At 40.2% G+C, this 20521-nt stretch overlaps 1 protein-coding gene across 9 annotated transcripts in view; it reads right to left on the reverse strand.

Annotated features, from left to right (window-relative positions):
- prex1 (phosphatidylinositol-3,4,5-trisphosphate-dependent Rac exchange factor 1) overlaps nucleotides 1-17964 on the reverse strand; it is a 240372-nt gene extending 222408 nt beyond the window's left edge. For 4 of the 9 annotated variants that reach the window (XM_069883780.1, XM_069883769.1, XM_069883772.1 and 1 more), the window contains exons 1-2: nucleotides 10860-10940; nucleotides 5899-6005 (exon numbers count right to left, since the gene is read on the reverse strand). In XM_069883780.1, coding sequence (XP_069739881.1) covers nucleotides 5899-5901 — 3 coding nt within the window. In that variant the 5' untranslated portion in view covers nucleotides 5902-6005; nucleotides 10860-10940. Of the gene's footprint in view, nucleotides 1-5898; nucleotides 6006-9634; nucleotides 9681-10817; nucleotides 10950-17759 lie in introns of those variants that run through there. The other 5 variants (XM_069883771.1, XM_069883777.1, XM_069883774.1 and 2 more) reach the window with 5 other exon arrangements.
- Nucleotides 17965-20521: the final 2557 nt, after the last annotated feature.

Raw genomic sequence — 20521 nt, forward strand, 5'->3', positions numbered from 1 at the left:
TTAAATGGATGGGAGGGGGGTTGGGGGGGGTGGGTTGGGAGGAGGGAGGTGGGGGGGAGAAAATGTCACTGTATATGTGTGAAAAGGAAAAAGTGTGTATCATGGCTAATGTGATTTATGGTGTGAAAAATAATTTAAAAAAAAAAAATAAATAAATAAATAACCTGCTGAATTTCTCCAGCATTGTATTTTTGCTTAAAAATGCACTTCTTCAGTAACTTGCCGGAAGCATCCCTAAAGATTGCGAAATGGGCTTTGTTTGCATTTCCTTGGTCAATGAGAGCACATAATCTCATGGGTACTTAGCCAATGGACACCGACCGGTTTGTAATGTCTCCTTTTAGAGCTGATTTACTAAGTGCTCTCCTTCCTGGGCACTTCTAAATTTGGGTACCAGTCTCCATCAAGGGAAAAGATTTCAGGGAGGACAGAAAAAAACTTCAAGAACATTCTCGCCATCTTCTTGAAAAATGTTCAATGTGAGTTTGCTGTCATACACATACTGTAAGTACAATGTACAGAAGTGCCTAAATTCTTACTTGCTGCATCCATGAAGATACATGCTCTACAACAACTATAACAGTAAAAATGTAAATCACTACAAATGTGAGACAGAGAAAGAAATAATAAATATCAAAGGATAGGGAAATAAATATTAAAGGTTGCAGTTAGTGCAAGAACATAAAATGGTACTTCAGTCGTGTGGTCAGATTTTTGGTTGTCTCAGGGGAATCTCATGTAACATTGACACAGCTCATGGTAATCTGTGATGCATGTCCACTCAAAAGAGAGAAGTAGCATCCTTGAAACTATTGTGTGCTTCTCTAATCCATAGGCAACAGGCTCACAAAGGATATATTGAAGGAACAGAAAAAGCACCCATCTCATCCTAACCGCCATCTATCCCAACCGGCAGCATCTGCAAATCCAACATAGGATTCATTAGCTACGTCAGAATCGAGACAACCGGAGTGGAAGCAAGACATCCTTGACTCCAAGAAGATCTCTAATAAGATGCTGCTTTCATTATAGGGCCCTTATTTCTGTCTGAAAGAATACCAGTTATCTGGAATTCCATGATTGAAAATATTGGATCAGGGCTTTTAGATAAAATATTGGACACCTCAGAGAATCCAGCGATGGAGTGCAAACGCAGCATTTCCCTCACATTTAAACAGAGGGATGTTTCTCTAAATCTGCATAAGATAAACAATGCCACATGTCAATTACTTGATTAAAAATAGCTCCAAGGGATCACAATACATTAATGGCAATAAACAATCTTTTAATTAGTTGCTTAATTTTTTTTGTATTGTTTAAAATAGTTTTGAATTGCTTCATAAATGTTTTTAAATGCGTCTGAATGCCATGGATGACTCTAATAGCCAGTTCTGCCTGGGGGTTATAGTCAGGGCTGCATCACTGCCCCACCAAATGGTATTATATCATAGAAGGCTCTGCATTTGTTTGGCTTGATGGAGCATGGTTGATCTATAAAAGGTATATTCATACCTACCAAGCAAGTTACAGAGAGCTGGTTTAAATTCCAGTCCAAGAAAACAAAGCCAAATGCAATGTGGGTATTTTTTTTTTGTTGTACATCATTTTTTTAAATTATGTTTCTTTTCTAATCAAGGAAATAATTCTGAGACTGCTGGTGCAAGGTTCCAAGACAAATATCACTATGAAATATCAATAATGAGAGTTACTGATCCAGATTTCATCTCGATTCACCAACAGTTTTGCAAGGTGTTCACTATTGCTCGGTGTAAACACTGGTAAGAAAATTCCATTCCCGCCTACCCACCCCCCACCGTAATTGCAGAAGTTTGAATCTTAGGGGACAAGCTTCACCAATGAATTTCCAGATGCGCTCCACTCCAGCGATCCAACAATGGAACAGAAACTGGCTGGGATTCTCCAGAATTTGCACTGGGGAAACTCCTTTTGTATAAATAATCTTTTTTTAAATTACATCTTTGATCAGATAAATTGGTTCATTCCTATTGTATTTATATGGAGGATTACAAGATTCACAGTGATATGAAGGAAGAGTATCATTGGTGAGCAAGTTGTTCGAATCAGTGTCTTCTAGATGAACAATACCCTGGTATTGAATGGATCTTGCCAAACTAATTAAAAAGCTGGTTTCAATTAGTACAGAGGAAGCTTCAAAGCCATGGTGTGGAATTGTTCTGCTAATTCACATGGAATTTTCCAACAACAGTTTATGATTTTTCGATAAGTAAAATACACTGCTTTTTTTTTAAATCAGACTTATTAGCAACTGACCTGCAGCAAAAAAAAAATTGGAGCCATTGTACAGTAAAATAAAACGAAGAGTAAATTTCCATGGCAGAAGGAATGCCAAAAGAGGAAGGGAGGAAATTGAGTTGAAATGATGGGTCAGGGAGGAAGAGAAGATCAAAAGCATGGAGGGGAAGCAGGAATGGATTGTTGGAATGCAAACTTGACATTTTCAATTCTAAACAGAACTATTTATTATCCAACTTAGTTTGTTGTGCAGTAGGTTAACATAGGTCAACACAACAACATGGGTGGAAGGGCCTATGCTCTGCTGGAATATTCTACGTTCTTGCATTTTTATAGTACACTTCATACTATGTACCAAGCCAAGGTGTTTCATGGGTTGGTCAACCAAATGTTCAATCAGAGCCACAGAATGATAAATGAGAATGGGTGAATAAAAGCGCTGAGATATACATTATGAAAACTGGTCATTTGGCTCACCATGTCCACACATCATCAAGCACATATTCTCATCACCTCCTCTCCCCTCCTCAAATTCTTGCTGTGACTTACTTATTGGAGAAAATTTACAGTGGCCCAATTGAAACAACAACTTGCATTTTTTTTTCAATCTTAAAGAAAACAGGAGCACCCAGAAAAAATTCACGTGGGTGAAAGGGCAGGTGAGCAAAATCTATAATGTCTGCACTGGAGATCAAGATTGGATCAAGGTCAATGGAGCTGTGAAGTAACAGTTTACCTAACTGTGCTGCAGGGTAAGTTATTATTTTAAGGAAGAAAAATAAGGGATGAGGGAGAGGGAAAGAGAGAGAGAGAGAGAGAGAGGTGGGGATGGTGAAAAAATTACAATTGAGAATGTAAGAAACTATAACGTGGAGAGCTTTGAATAAGTGGATAAGTTGGGACTGCCTTCTTACATGCATTATAACATACCTGAGCTAGTTTACTGACATTGGCTATTGTTGAGTACAAAAGCACAATCCATGATTCTTAACAGGGTTATGTGTGTAAGAATTGAACGAGTAAGTGGAACAAACAAACCACTTACTGTGGCAAACATGTAGGAGGTTGGAGGAATGGTGAGAATTGGCCCTGGGAAGCTGATTGGGCCTGAAGAAGATACTGGTTTCTCTCAGCTATAAGCAATGCCATAAACGTGCTTAGCTCACAGATTCAGCTCTTTTCCTTTCAGTGGCGTAGTTTTGCCAGGCATGAAAAAGCTGGCTCTCTGTCATAACCAACTGAATTAATGTTCAAATCATGGTACAGTCTGATCAACATTTCAAATGATTAACTTGCTTCTTGAGACCAGATGGATTCCTAGCCCATTGAAATAGAGATGCTTAAGACTTTGTTTGGAAAATGAAATATCCCCAACTTAGCAAGTTTGAAGCTCAAGACTAAGAAGAGGTTCCCTGCTTAGCCATCAGGAAGGGGTATTGTGGTGTAGGTTTCGCTTCTGGTTTCTCTTGCACTGCATGTAAACTAACCATTGATCATCATTAAAAAAATATCAACCCTATTTATTTTATTTTACTCTTTCAAATGACCTGAGGAACCAAGATAGGGAACTTGCACGGAAAAAGAAATTCTTTACATTATCATTTAAAAATTCAGGGTGCTGGCTCATTTGTGCAAATTCAAACATGACAAGGAAGAAAAGACTTACTGTTCAGGAAGTAAACGGTTTCCCTGAGTTTTGCTTTCATTGACTGCCACATCTTATAAGTTAAAACTGGAAATCAGTGCAAAGGAATATGGTCCAGGTGTTGCCCATCCCCAGCTGAGCTTAGTAAAATTACTCTTTTCAATTGTTACCAGATGTGCTCCAGGATGTGCACTGTGTTTGTGGCTGATAAAAGAGACTTCTCCTTTTTCAAAGATCTTGTTTAATTACAGATATCATTTTCTGAAGATTAAATGCTTGTCCATTTACTGCTCACTAATCGTGATCAGTTTTCTGGCAGATAAAGCAGAAACAACCAACGCAATTATTATCAATGTGGACTACTATCCCTTTTTAAATGTTTGAATTGAAAGCACCTCGAATTTTACACTTTTATTACCAATACAAGGAGGAGGGTGGGGATTTGTTCCGGCATGGACTCGTAGGGCCAAACTGGCCTGTTCTGTGTGGGTCACGTCTCCAGAATGGAGGACCATCGCCTTCCCAAGATCGTGTTATATGGCGAGCTCTCCACTGGCCACCGTGACAGAGGTGCACCAAAGAAAAGGTACAAGGACTGCCTAAAGAAATCTCTTGGTGCCTGCCCCATTGACCGCCGCCAGTGGGCTGATATCGCCTCAAACCGTGCATCTTGGCGCCTCACAGTTTGGCGGGTAGCAACCTCCTTTGAAGAAGACCGCAGAGCCCACCTCACTGACAAAACGCAAAGGAGGAAAAACCCAACACCCAACCCCAACCAACCAATTTTCCCCTGCAACCGCTGCAACCGTGTCTGCCTGTCCCGCATCGGACTTGTCAGCCACAAACGAGCCTGCAGCTGACGTGGACATTTACCCCCTCCATAAATCTTCGTCCGCGAAGCCAAGCCAAAGAATGGTGAAAAAGATGACAATTTAGGTTGAAGAATGTCAATGTATAAACATGAATAACTAATTTGTTCTTGAACCCGATTCAATTCAATCATCTGATTCAGACCCCAACTTGATTTAAGAACCATTGCTTCAGACCCATTAATTTTGTGTGTTGCTCCACTCTTTCAGCATCTGTCATCTCTCTTGACCTGAACAGTCCAGCTTTAATTAACTCTTATAATGATGCCCAGGCAGCCATTGTGGGTGGCAGGCGTTATGGCTGTTAAAACCTTTGGTTGTCAGTAACACTCAGAGTTCTGAGGATGTCGTTTGAGCTACTTGTTCGCTGCATATGTTACAATAAAAATCAAGACCTGAAGGCTTATTTAGAAAAGAACGTGAGAAGCAGTGAGCAGCAGCGAATAAAGTAAAGGTATATGGAAAAAAGGCAAAATGAATGGAGATTGTGTTTAAGAGCTGGCACTGGGAGAGAACAGCTGATGCAATGGTCTGCCTGGTCCAGTCTGTAACTTCAACGATTTATGATGTCACTGATAAATTGGACTTCTTCTTCGGCTTGGCTTCGCGGACGAAGATTTATGGAGGGGGTAAAAAGTCCACGTCAGCTGCAGGCTCGTTTGTGGCTGACAAGTCCGATGCGGGACAGGCAGGCACGGTTGCAGCGGTTGCAAGGGCTGATGAATTGGAAAATGGCGAAGAATTGACATTGGGCCAGTAGAAGCAGGTTGCTGAAGAACATTAAAACTACAAAAGAAGTTAGATGCAGGATGGGAAGGCAAAGATGCTAATTTACAACTTCTGTTTTATTGGCTTGACATACCATATGGCCTCAGTTGTATCATCCGTGCCAGGTGTAAAAGTAAATAAAGGGACATTTTCGGTGATATTTCATGTCAGTAAAGATAGAATCAGGTTACAAGTAATCAGTTACAAAATAAAAATCTGATCAAAGGGGCAGTTCTTTTAATTTTTGCTCCTGAACAATTATTAAATTTTATCTTTTACTCAGTCAATAAAAATCACCTTTCAAAATGATTACTTTTCACCTCAATCAAAGCAGTAAATTACCATTGAGGAGAGATTGTTTGCAGACCCTTGTCACTAGATGAGGAGGCCACATTAGTTTCCATTAATTAAAATGCAAGGTCTCTCCATAAACCTCAATACCGGAAAGTCTGTAATGAGAAGTTAAGCACAAACACTGGAGAAACTCAGCAGGTCAAACAGTGGACTTTATATAGCAAAATTAAAAATACATCACCAACATTTCAAGCTTGAGCCCTTCACCAAGGCATCAATGAGAATGTAATGAGAAGATTGAGAAACAACAATCATTTTCTCTACAAAAATGGGCTTATGCTTTGCTAAAAGATTAGAACACCAAAACATCGAAATAATTTCAGTGGTGAATACTAAGATTTGATAACAATATCTACACCACAATCAACTTTAAAGAGTCCACTCAGACATGTTTTTACTGTACGATGATACTAAATTAAGTTGGAGGAATGGGCTGTGGACCCTTCAAACTTCAAAAGCTCTTCACTTCTCTAGTCCTCTATATTTAAAAAAAATGTAATCATCAAGTTGAAGCAAGGAGGTTATTTACATTTAAGGAAAGACTGGATAATTACATGGAGGGGAGAGGATTGGAGGGGTATGGACCAGGTGCTGGTCAGTGGGACGAGGAGGGTGGGGATTTGTTCCGGCATGGACTTGTAGGGCCAAACTGGCCTGTTCTGTGCTGTATATGGTGATAAAGATGACAATTTAGGTTGAAAAATGTCAATGTATAAACATGATTCAACATATATCAGTGAAGATGAAGGTGATTTTTTTTTCTTTCAGCAATCTTTTATTTCAAGCCACAGTTTAATTGGCAGCATTAGTGTAATACTGGTACATCATGAGGGATCGGGACCGGGGTTCATAAGGAATTTATACATTCTCCTCATGTCTGCATGGGTTTTCCCTGGGGCTCCAGTTTCCACCCACCATTCAAAATGTGGAAGGTGGGCTGACAGCCTGTAATGGAGGATTTAGACCAGCTTACGCAAGAAGGGATGCAGTTGCATCAGAAGACATAATCTAAATTCCACCATGAGGCCCAGGATGCAGTTGAATAGGAAGACATTATCTAAATTTACACTATGGGGCCCAGGGATGCATATGAATCAGTAGACATTATCCAACTTCCACCATGAGGCCAGGAGATGCAGTTGTCTTTTGTTGGTCGCAGACTGTCAGGAGACCTTGAAGATAATTAAATCATTTGTTCAAAGAGATAAGATCTGAAGTAAACAACTTTTGGCTAATATAAGCCATGGTCCCACTACTTAAATTTGAGACTCTCCAAGAGGTGGCAACATCTCTCAGCAAGAAGAAGAACTTCAAGAGTCCAGCTAAGGTCCCGGTTGAGGGAGGAAGAGAAGCTGTTACCAGTGCCCCGACAACCTACTACAAGTGTGCAGTCGTTGCCTCGCTTCGGCAGCTGGGACCAGTCCAGGCATTGATAAGTATAATTGGGAAGGTCTTGCATGTTGCAGTGTGAATTCAGCTTTAGATTTAGTAATAAAGACTTGTATAAACTGAACTGCTCTCGGTGTGTGTGTGTCTATTTTCTTTCGGTACCTCAAACACTGACCAATCTAAAATGAACAAAATGAGAGGTATAAGTTTACCCAAAACACGGCCTGACTGGGACACTTGCGTGGAGGTGAGTTGGGTTGTCAGCATGAGGAAGGTGTGCCAAGGACCTCTCTGGGTTGCCTTGGTGAAGATGGGAGCAAACATTCAGCCAGTGGATGCCCTGATTGTGTCCCACCCACAGCAGCTGTTTGAATAAAGTTTCAATAATATTTTATTGGAATTAAATGGTTGCACTGGGGTGAGTCTCCCAAAGTGTCTCCCTATCCCTACCTAGTAAAAGTCTTTATTTCTTTGAGTATTAGTATATTCATAACACTTTATCTGTAAAGTTGGGGGAGGGGGTTAGTTATGACAATGGCATGGTTGGTGTAGCGGTCAGCGCAATCCTTCTACAGTGCCAGAAACGGGTTCAAATTTAAATTTTCTAAGTTACAGGAATTACTTGATTAAAGATAACTTTACATAATGAAAGACAACAATACTGATTTTTTTTTCAAATTACTTTACATTTTGCACTGTCTTTTGTCTTTTAAATGGTGTATTCTTGAAGCAGGAGTATTAGTTAGGCATTGGAAGAGCAAGTCTTAGTCAAACAGAAGATTTGTATTTGCAGCATCCACGATTCCTGTAGGTGCCGGATAATGGGAATTTTACTGTTTAAAGAGCGCAGTAGATAGAAGGGAACAGATGGACATTGATTACTTGGATTTCCAGAAGACATGATCAGGTATCACATAGAAGACACCCAGAAGATAAGGATATATTGAGTTGGGGTAATGTGTTAGCATGGAGAGAAGATCAATTAACCAACTGAAAGCAGAGAGTTGCAATATGTGGATGTTTTTCTAGGAGGCAATCAGTGATGAGCAGTGTGCCACTGGGTTCTGAACCCGCAACATTTCACAATATACATTAACAACTGCAAGAGGAGACAGAGTGTTGTGTATCGAAGTTTGCTGATGACACTAAATTGAGTGGAAAAGAAAATTGTGCAGAGGATATGAAGAGTGCAGAAAAATATATAGATAGGCTAAGTGAAGGGGCAAGGGTCTGGCAGATGGAGTAGTGTTGGTTAATGTGAGGTTATCCACTTTGGAAGAAAAAATTGAAGATTAGATTATTATTTAAATGGCAAGCGATTGCAGCATGCTGTTGTGGAGACAGATGAGAGTGCTTCTGCATGAGGTTCGTTTACAGGTGCAGAAGGCAAATGGAATGTTGGCCTTCATTGCTAGAGGGATTGAATTTAGGTGCAGAGAAATCACACTGCAACTGTACAAAGTACTGGTGAGGCCACATCTGGAGTACTGCATGCAGTTCTGGTCTCCTTACTTGAGGAAGGATGTATTAGCTTTGGAGGCAGTTCAGAAGAGGTTCACTGAGTTAATTCCAGAAATGAAGAGATTACCTATGAGGAAAGATTTTGTCTCCTGCACTGTACTCACTGGAATTCAGAAGAATGAGAGGGGATCTTATAAAATCTCAGGAGACAAAGTCTCAACAAACATTTTCTACAAACCCACCAACTCCCACAGTTCTTAACTACACCTTCACACACTGCACCATGTAAGGATTCCATTGGTTTCTTGCAAGTTGACCACCTACACCACATCTGTTCCCAGGACGTGGCCTTTCATGCAATATCATCTGAAATGTGCTCCTTCTTCAAGAAACATGGCTTCTCTTCTACCATCAACTTGGCCTTCACCCGCAAACTCTCCATTTCCCACACATCTGCTCTGGTCCCCTCTGCCACAGATGCAACCATCCCACCAGCCTCTGCACAGAACATATCATCCTCTGCAATTTCTGCCACATGCAACATGATCACACCACCAGAAACATCTTCCCTCTCTTCTCTCTGCCTTCCACAGGGACTACACCCTCTGTGACTCCCTCATCCACTCATTTTTTTCCACCAATTGCCCTCTCGGACTGCAGGAATGCTGCACTTGCCCCCATAACTCCTCCAACACCACCATTTGGGACTCCAAACAGTCCTTCCAAGTGAAGCAACATTTCACATGTGAATCTGCAAGCATCATTCACTGCATCTGATGCTCCCGTTGTGGCTGTCTTGACATCAGAGACTGGGGATTGGAAGCACCTTCACTGTAATAGTGGGAATCTCTCAGTGGCCACCCATTTCACTTACCTGCCCCTTTCCCTTGTGACATGTCTGTCCATGGTCTTATGCACTGCCCAACAGAGGCTGTTTTAAGTAAAATTTAGAAAATTCAATGTGTTAATCTGATGGGTATGTTAAGGAAGAAAATGGGGGCAGTCAAAGAGGCTTGCTTCTAATATAAAACATCACAGAACACAAATGTAAAATTGGTGAAGCTTCTTTGGTTCACATGTTCTGTACTTGCACTAGTTTTGAAATATTTTGGAAAATGATCTTTCAAATATTATTGGTGATTCTCAAGTTTAAATTAGAACCCTGCTCTGTTTGGTCCATTTCAAGATGATGATGTTTTACTGACTCCAACTCAAAACCAAATTTTATCATTGATAACCAGACGTGCAATTTTGATTAAATGGAAAGATAATGCTCCACCTACACATGCACAATGGTTTAAATGATATTAGGTCTTGTTTAAGTTTAGAAAAAAATTAGACATGCCATCAAAGATCTAAATATTAACTTCCAAAAGATATGGAGTCATTTTATGGCCTATTATTATCATCTTAAGAATTAGCATTGTTCTGAAATTTTGGTGCTCTGCTGTCCATTTCCAAGTAGTTATCATTTGATTCCTATATGCTGACTTTTAACTTTGCTTCGTGGTTGGGGGATTTGATGAAAACATTTTAAAAATTCTTTTGGGGTTATTTGTGTGGTTAATTCTATTTTTCAATATGATTTTGCTCTGGATTTTTTTCATCATCAAAAACTTTTTTGTCATAATTTCTGTTTTTCTTTTGAATCTTATAGCACAATATATAACTGTACTGTTTAAGTAATTATTCTTCTTTGGCTTGGCTTCGCGGACGAAGATTTATGGAGGGGGTAAAAAGTCCACGTCAGCTGCAGGCTCGTTTGTGGCTGACAAGTCCGATGCGGGACAGGCAGACACGATTGCAGCGGTTGCAAGGGAAAATTGGTTGGTTGGGGTTGGGTGTTGGGTTTAAGTAATTATAATGTATCCCAAAAACACCAATAAAAATATTTTTAAAAGAGAGTTAGGTGAAATACTTTGGACACAAGGACAAGAGGCCAGCAAGCAATGGAGAGAATTGAACAAAAGGAATTTGGATGGAGAATAATAATGAGGCCATCATTACTCAGTGTGAAAATGGAGAAAATCTGGCAACAATTTCTGGAGTGCACATACATGGCTACACAAGCCTAGTAGTTGGTGTTAATGATCCCTTACTTCTCCACAGGGTGTACAATTTTGTAGGCTTCTCTTGAAATCTGCAGAAACCATGAAGTATTTTCACTGCAAAATAAACTGAAAACGTCACACATTGTTGCATTGGCTATAACGGAGTTTTAACTGCTTTTTAAAAAATATATATATAATTCATTCACAATTCCTCAATTATACGCTTTTTAAAATTATGAAATATCAAAATTTTAGCCTGTGCAGTTTATACACTTTCGCCTTCTACAGCAATCTCATATTTATTTCTAATTATTATTTTTCCTCAGTTCTTTGTTAAAAATTACTATCTCAGTGTCTGTCCTTCAGCTCCAGCTGTATCCTCAGGAGGATAACCATTCGAGGGCCTGTGGCAAGAAAGTCAGTGTGGAAATAGTTGGAAGTTCTTGAATAAACAGTCAGTCTCCAACATATTCTGCAATAGATTTCAGAAATAAGGACCATTCTTTAGATGGAGAAAGATTATTTCCCATGGTGGGAAAGTCTGGGACAAGAGGGCACAACTTCAGGATTGAAGGGTGTCCATTTAAATAGCAATATTTTGGAATTTCTTCAGCCAGGGTGCGGTAAAACTGCAAATATTTTTTGCCAAAGATGGTTGTGGAGGCCAGGCCATTGGGTGTAATTAAGACATAAATTGATAGGTTCTTGATTAGCAAAGGCATCAAAGGTTTTGGGAGAAGGTCAGGCAGTGGGACATATTAGAGGTATGGACAGAATTGACATGGAGAGGCTTTTTCCTTCAAGAAAGGGGAAAGATAAAAGTAAGAGGACACGAGTTGAGAGTTAGGGGGAAAACGTTTAGAGGAAACATGAGGAGAAACATTTACTCAGAGAATGGTGGGTGTATGGAATGACCCTCCAGATGAAGTGGTAAGCTCAATATTAACATTTAAGAAGTTAGATGTACATATGGATGGGAAGGAATGGAGGGTTACAGGTTGAGTGTAGATCATTGGGGTTAGGTGGGAGAAAGTATTTGGCATGAACTAGAAGAGCCAAGTTGGCCTGTTTCTGTACTGTAATTGTTTCATGGTTATAAGCAAGGTCTGAACGCTCATGAAAAGCAGAGTCAGCTGGATTGGATAGGCCTTCCCCGAATAAAATGCTTGCATTAATCTCAGGTGATATGCTCAAACTGATTCTTTATATATAATTTGTCATTTCAGCCCAATCCAACAAAAGTGTCTTTGTGAACAGGTTTGAATTGCACTTGCTCGTCCAACATATCTCTCCGTTACAGGAAAAAGCCCAATCTGTTCAAATCCAACAAAATAAAGGAACAGCTGACAAATTAAATTTTAATGTTCCACCCCCCCCACCCCCACCACTGCCCCAACCCCAAGTGGCAATTCAAAATTATAATATTTTGAGTCCCTTTTAGCTGAGATTTGACAAAGAATGTTCTGCCAAATCTCTCACTTCTGTTTGTTATCCAGCAACGTGCATACATGAACTCTGAATAAGGATTAAGTTATATTCAATTATAACGCTTTTCATAACAGTACATCTTTTCAAACACACACTAGAATTGCACATTGATAACTGATTTGAAGTGCACCTTTGCATAAAATAACTAAAAAAAATGTGAAGGAATAATCAATGTATCCATACATTTTAATTTCTTTCTTTCTTTGGCTTGGCTTCGCGGACGAAGATTTATGGAGGGGGTAAATGTCCACGTCAGCTGCAGGCTCGTTTGTGGCTGACAAGTCCGATGCAGGACAGGCAGACACGGTTGCAGCGGTTGCAGGGGAAAATTGGTTGGTTGGGGTTGGGTGTTGGGTTTTTCCTCCTTTGTCTTTTGTCATAATTTGATAAATTTTAATTTATCTTTAGATGATTTTGGGAAGCGAAAAAGAAGCTAGTCGCTTGCTTTCAATGGTTTCCAAAACAGAGTCTCTATTGCAATAAGGAGGCTTAAATGCTTTCAGTGATCATATTCCCTTCAGACAGTATGGCTTTTTGAAACCTCGTGCTGAAAATATTGAAACCTGTATGGACAGATCTGAATCGCTGCTGTCAACAAACTACCACAAAGGTACAGGAAATATGGTGAATCATGAATTTTGTCTGATCATTAGAAGTAAAATATTGGAATTGATTTTTATTTATGTCCCCTTCTAATAGTTTCCAAGCTGAGCAACAACATTCTTGATGACCACATGGAGATTACAGAGGTCAGCGATGAACTTGGTGAGCAGGCCCAAATCCACATTGTTCACCAAGGCTCACTCTGTGCCATGACTCCACTCTGGGTTATCTTGAAGATTTCAAGATCTTGAAGATGAGGAATCCCAACAATTAGGAAGTCCACTGTAGGTCAAAATAGAGGGAGCACAACTTCATTGAGGTTTCAGTTCACATCAGATGCTGATGCCATTATTTCTGCCACATATCATGGCAATGGCAGTTTCAACCACAAAGGAAATTGTGATTGAGGTTGTGGAGCTACTGGGCTGAAAATATCACTGAAACAAACAAGATTGGCATGGTGGGTGACTTCCTGAACAGCTTGCATGTTGCAATTTTCCTTATAACATAAGGAGTTATGTCATTCACAAAGCAGAAAACTTGGGTTAGAAACTTCTGTTACTCCGCACCTGAAGGAGGTCTGCATCACAAATACATCTATGTGTCTTCATTAAATTTCCTTGATGAAAGATGTGGCTTTTTTTGCATGAAGTCAAATTTTACCACATGGGTAAAGATATGACCAGCATTCTAACTTACTTCTACAAATCACTAAACATGTATTTTGTGGTAGTTGGAACAATAATATGACTGAGAAAGGACCGTATAAAATATTTTCCTGCCTCTCTTTTAGTTTTTAATGAATCATAATATACAAAGTACATTAATTTACAAAAATATGTTAAAAAGGCAGAAAAAGAATGAACCTTTTGCAATGACAATCAACACAGTCTTACTTTGTTACAACAGTCTTTCATTTTGTTACACTGCCCTCAGGTGGTATGACATTGACAAGTAATATTGATAAGGCTTTTTCAGGTGCATTCTACGCTAAGAATGCGCCTGAAGAAGCAGAAACGGCCCTTTAAATTGCCGTTCATGTGGCAGCGTTTAAAGCGCAATGCTGGCCACCTGAAGGACATAGCTGCACAAGATGCGGCTCTGAGCGCACCCCGGCTCCTGCCCAGTGTCAGCTGTGATCCAGCCCACTGACGTAATGTCATTTTGAGCGCGACAAGAAGGAACACAGGACAATGGCAGACCCTGTGCTTGAAGGAGACATAATGATGATTTCAGCATTTCTGAGAGATCAGAATGAGATACGGCAGATCCTTGGTAAGGCTATTTGTGCTGTTGAAGCTCTTCAATCATCCTTGAGATCTGAAAATCGCATGGGTGCAATCAGAAGGTTCCTACAAAGGTTGAGGGCAAGAAGACAGCAGTTAGTGGTCGAAAGGCACGTGGAGCCTAAGCACCGCAGACGAAGGCGAATGCTGCTGGTCAGTCAATTAGCTATGGTGGTTGAATCGACCGCAGGGTGCTGAGTTCTGGAGTAATGTCCTCACCAAATTTAATGATGCTGAGTAGAGCAGACACTTTCGTATGTCGCATGGCACCTTTCACTTCTTTTCTTTCTTTTTCAATCTTTTTATTATTATTATAATTTATAAACACATACAGTTCAAAGAGATATAAAAAATACATAGTAAGTAATGAATTAATACAGAGATATTAAACAATAATATTACAGAATAAAAATATATCATAAAAAATTTTTTTGATCAGTTTAGGGTGTGAACTATCTCTAACAAAAAGATATAATTAATAACAATATATGAAAAAAGAGGAAAAAAAAAACCCCAAAAAAGAAGAAAAAACAAATCTGAATTTAAAAAAAACTTAAAAAAAAACCTACAGATATAGCTAAACCACGCCGATCACTCCGATCTCATCTTACAGCCCAATTATCATACATAATCATAGAAAGAAAACAGAGCCAGATCAACTCACCACAAATGAAAATATTGAATAAATGGTCGCCAGGTTAACTCAAACTTAGAAGGGGATTCATAGACAGAGTTTCTAATTTTCTCTAAATTTAAACATAGTATGGTTTGGGTAAGCCATTGGAAAACAGTGGGAGGATTAACCTCTTTCCAATTCAATAGTATAGATCTTCTAGCCATTAGTGTAAGGCACCTTTCACTTCTGAAGGCACATAGACCAGACTTGCAGCGACCATTGGAGCCCGGACTTCGATTAGCTGTGGCCTTGTGGTGTGTTGATCCATCAGTGCCATCTTTGGAATAGGCAGTTCCTCAGTAAACATTTAATCTCCATCTCCAGGAGACCATTGATGGCTTCGCCCAAAGGGGATACCCAATGTGTGCTGGTGCCATTGATAGGTTACACATTCCCATTATCACACCCAGCGTGGATGCTGCAGCCTACCACAATTGCAAAGGGTGGCATTCGGTGGTTCTGCAAGTGGTGGTTGACCACAGATTCTAGTGAGTTAAGCCTCTAGTGATGTACATCACATCACATTTCCAATGACTATAACTTCACTGTGTGATTTCCATTCATGTCGCAAATAACATTACACTTATGAGGGGCTTCATGAACAACAAAAGTGAACAGTGAGTTAGCATTAAGGATGTATATTCCGACACAAACCTCATTCCAGCAATGAGAGGAACGTGTTGGGGGGTGGGGGGGGAATGAGGAACCGGTACCGGACCCCAGCATCTCAGTCATGCTAAAGCGTCCACTACTGTGATGGCATGAATGAAATGAAATGCTGGATGGAGGGGCCAGGTACATGGGATGAGGCTGACCATATGACTGTGGGAATGGGGATGGGGAGGCCTCCAATCGCATGACTAATCTGTTGAAGATGACTGACTGCCTGTCCATTGCGGCCCTCAGTCACCGCAGGGAAGCCGGAAACTCAGACATCGACTGGGCAAGGTTCTCCACTTCAGAGCGGCGCTCTCCCTCTGGTCGGCAAGCTTGACTCTTTCGTGATTTAGTGCCCCCTCCGCACGCTGGCCTTCCTGTCAAGTGCCAACATCATCTCCTGCAGCTCCTTTGCAAGAACCTGCCCCTTTGTCAGTCACTGGCACTTGCGTCTGGTACCAGAGATTGTGGGTGGAAATAGGAAAAGTGCATCAGCATTGGACTTAAGTGCTTCTCCATAAACACAACCTCAATGCCACTGTGCCTGAGTTCTCTGTTGAGAGTGCTGTCTTGCCACTTCCAGGGACAGTGACCACTGCGTTTCCTCTCTTGGAGGCATCCAAATCCGTGGATGCCGGATCCTCGGCAGTGGCCTCCTCTTCCTGGACCAACACGCCTCTTCCATTGCCAAGGTGTGAACCCTGAGATCCCTCAGGGTTGAGCTCTGGGGATTCAGGGGTCTCGAGAGTGCTGGCTACATTCAAGGGAGTAGCTGAGCAGCTAGCCCCCCAGAGAGTGTGGCACTGGTCGAAGTACTGCCACTCCTTGCACCCATTGTGATCCAGGACTGCGTGGAATTTCTTCCTCAGGCCCATCAGCTTTGTGACCACCTGATTTTTACTAAGCTGGTGCCCTTGTGCTGCGAGCACTCCAGACGGCTGCTCAAAAGTGGGACCATCCCTAACTGTCCCAGTGAGCTCTTTTTCCTGGGATTCCTGAGTCAGATGGTCTAGAAGCAGTCTTACCTCTTCTTCAGATAAGTTACTAGCCTTTCTTGGAGCCATTGTTCTAATGCACTGTTTCCCTTCACTGCTAAACAAAACAACTGAATCTGCACTAGCCTGCCTGCACAATGTGCTTCAAGATTCGCGCCAGGGATCTCAGGCTGATGACTTCACTGCCACGTCAGCAGTCAAACCCTTTAACCGCTTTCAGCCAGCTGCATTCAGGTGGCTGGGGGAGCCACTGAGCTGAGCTGATTATCCCTCTCGGAGGAGGGTTACGTAGCTCGCCTCAATAGCGCCTCCTGCACATTCAGGTGGCCTCACAACAGCCAGCCGCATGTTGCCTAAACATGAGGCTTTACATGCGGGACAATTGGCCACCTGAAAGTGCCTATTCTAAATGCTGCAGTTGGTTATCCAGTTGTTAACTGAAAGGTAAACTTCAACTAATGTGTAACCTTTGCTGGAGATTGTAGCAAGTCAGAAATAGATAAAGTCAAAAAGGATATTCTTTCCTTTTGAAGCAAGAGATTAATTTACTCAAAAGTACTCCATTCACTGTGAGCAAGGAATAGCCATGTGTTCTCTGGAATTGTGTGCATTGTTGACTTTTCTTTCAGTTCACCAGAAATCTGAGATTCGATTTGAAAATTTTGATTCCCAATTCCTGGACAAAAGCTTATTTTCAGCTGTCAAAATTCACTGGAAGCACAATGGATTAGTTAGCCAAGTCAAATCTATACCAACAACAGCAGGGCAAAAACTCCAAAATTATTGCCTACTCACCCTCAATTACTCTGTAATGAGCAAGAGTCATGAGGTAATGTTAAAGCACTTTAAAACTCAGAGCAAGAGTCTATATTTGGCTGCATCTAAAGTCCAGGACAGCTTCGTCAATTTTCCTTGCCATCCATTGCAATGTACCTGGCCCCTCCATCCAGTATTGCAACTTAATAATTTAATAATAATCTTCATTATTGCAACTTATTAATGTAATTACAATTGTATGAGGGAAGAAAACAAGGAAATATCGTTTCCATAATTCACTCCACATCAAACATCATCCTTTTCAATGCCTTCTTTGTTAACAGGGCAAAATCTTGAAATTCATGAGGTGAAAGGAAGACTTGAATTTTGTAGAGCCCTTCATGATTCCAAAATACCACAAATCACTTTACAACAAATGAATCCCTTGTGGATTATGGTTAGGTCTAAAACATGATAGCTAACTTACCCATTGCAAGATCTCATAAACAGCAACACCACAATGAGTCATTGGTTGAGAGACAAATATTGAGTGGGGCATCAATGGTCTTCCATGGACACGACCTGACCTATTGAATTCCTCCAATATTTTATGTGTTTCTCCAGTTTTTCAGCAATTTCTTCTGTTTACCCTGAATGCCTCACCATTGAGGAGTTAATTTCAAGGGAGATGTTAAACCATAGTCCTCATTTCACACCTGTGTTAACATGAAAGATCAAAGGGAAAAGAATTTGCCCCTGCTTTCCTCAGGTTTTTTTTAAATTTTACAAATTTTTCAAGGTTTATGCCTTGTCACAAAAAGTTGGCATTTATTGCCCATGTAAAAATGTCTGTGAGACCTATGAAAATAAACCCACAATATTTGAAAAAGGAACTTGTGCGTAGCAATAGGGAAGGAAATGCATTATCAAAATGGTGTGCGACTTGGAAGGAAAGCAGAAAGCATTGTTATTTCCAAACACTTGCTGCCTGTGTCCTTCCTGATGATAGAGATCCTAACAAAACAGAACCTGCTGGAGGAACTCAGCGGGTCAAACAGCATCGGTGGGAGAAAAAGATTTTCAATGTTTTAGGCTGGAGGCCTTCCAAACAGAATCTCAGATTTCAGACGAGAAGTGACATACATTGTCGCCGAGGTACATCTGAGAGAGAACAAATGTTTACGTTGATGAAATAGATGGTAGTCATGAAGAATGATGTAGTCTTGCCATTTCTTAAGCATCTTTGGAGCTACACACATGCAGATAATAATCATGACCTCAATAAACATAGCCAAGATATGAACTATATCCAAATTTTTTAAATATTGTGTATACTACGCTTCTGATGTATTATTGTGTGACAATAAAATGAACCTTTTACCACATTTGATTCTGGACAGGTGCATGAGCTGGAACATTCCATGAAAATATTGATTGTATGAGGACATCCACAACTGATTCCTTGTTAATCAGCCACTCCAGTGTCTTGCTGACAAAACTTGCCTCTTTAGGGTTCTCCAGATGATAACCTCTTTCTTTCAACTCACTACTGTTTGTTTCTCTTATTCCAAGTGAAACATTAGACTGCCAGTTCTCTCCTCTTACATGAACCACAAGGGATTTGAACAGGCCGTCTTCTAAATGGGCTTGCCAGCTTGTCCTGTTCCAGTTCCAGCTACTTCTGCTGGCTGTAACACTGTCAAGTGTTCTGTGTGTGTCTCTCTCTGAGAGAAAGCCTGTTTGACTCTCTCTGTTTGCAAAACAACATGACCCTCTTAGATTAACAAGTTCTCTTCCAGACTAAGCATCTGTATGTGTTGACCCTTGGATTACTGAATTAATCATCCTTTGGAATGTTGCAGGTGCTTTTTTCATGCCAAAAGTAACATATTATACTCATATAAACTGGATGGAGTTACAAAAGCCAAAATATTCTTTCCTCTCTCAAATACAGGTACACACCAGTAACCCTTCAACAAATCCCACTTAGTGAGAAATTTAGCTTTGCCAATTTTAACAATACAGTCATCTATTCTCAGAATAGGATAAGCATCTGTTTTAGTTACTGAATTAACCTTCCTGTGATCTGTACAAAACCTAACAGTTCCATCTGATTTCGGTACCAGAATACAAGGAAAACTCCAATCTGAGTTTGATGGTCTAATAATATCATTTCTCAACATATATTGATCCATAATTTTACTCTTCTGAGTGTTTATTCTATATAGGTGTTGTTTTATGGGACTTGCTTCTCCTACATCTACATCAGGGAACAAATTTGTATATTTCAAAATTATTTCTTTCAACTGCATCTGCTCTTGTAACTTTTCCTCCAAATTTTCCAAATATATAAAGAACAATTATTTAATTGTGCCAAGGCACACAGAAGAAACAATGTAAGCAAATACTCTTAGTGTGGTGACCATTCCAAAGGAGGACATGTGTTTGTTATTGCACCAAATAAGCAGACAACACAAGTGGTAACCTTAGTCAATGCTTTACTGTTAAACAACACTATGTACAATGGGAGCTTCGTGTAATGGCATCTGGTATCAGCCAAGCTCCATTTTCAACTGCTACGTCTCGCGGGGACTTATGCAGGCGCAGTAGTGCTGTGGTGAGTATGGTGCCTGCATTGCAATTGCAGTGGGAGCAGAGCAGCCAATTTGAGTGGCTGTCTACAACATGGTCATAGGTAGTGTGTGTGTGTGTGTGTGTGTGTGTGTGTGTGTGTGTGTGTGTGTGTGTGTGTGTGTGTGTGTATATATGTATGTACATAAAATGTGTTTATATTTTATAAGATTTAAACAGCATTGCAAAAATAACAAATGCAAACACACACCGTGTGTGTATATATATGTGTGTGTGTGTGTGTGTGTGTGTGTGTGTGTATATGTGTGTGTGTGTATATGTATGTGTATCTATGTGTCTGTATATTATATATATATACATACAATGTGTTTATATTTTATAAGATTTAAACAGCATTGCAAAAAGAACAAATGCAAACACACAGCATATGTGTGTATATATATATCTGTGTATATGTGTGTGTGTGTATATATATATGTATGTGTATATATGTATGTGTATATATGTGTGTATATATATATATATGTATGTACATAAAATGTGTTTATATTTTATAAGATTTAAACAGCATTGCAAAAATAACAAATGCAAACACACACCATGTGTGTGTGTGTATATATATGTGTGTGTGTGTGTGTGTGTGTGTGTGTGTATATA

This window comes from Narcine bancroftii, chromosome 6 (assembly GCF_036971445.1).
Source record: "Narcine bancroftii isolate sNarBan1 chromosome 6, sNarBan1.hap1, whole genome shotgun sequence".
Taxonomy (NCBI): Eukaryota; Metazoa; Chordata; class Chondrichthyes; order Torpediniformes; family Narcinidae; genus Narcine; species Narcine bancroftii.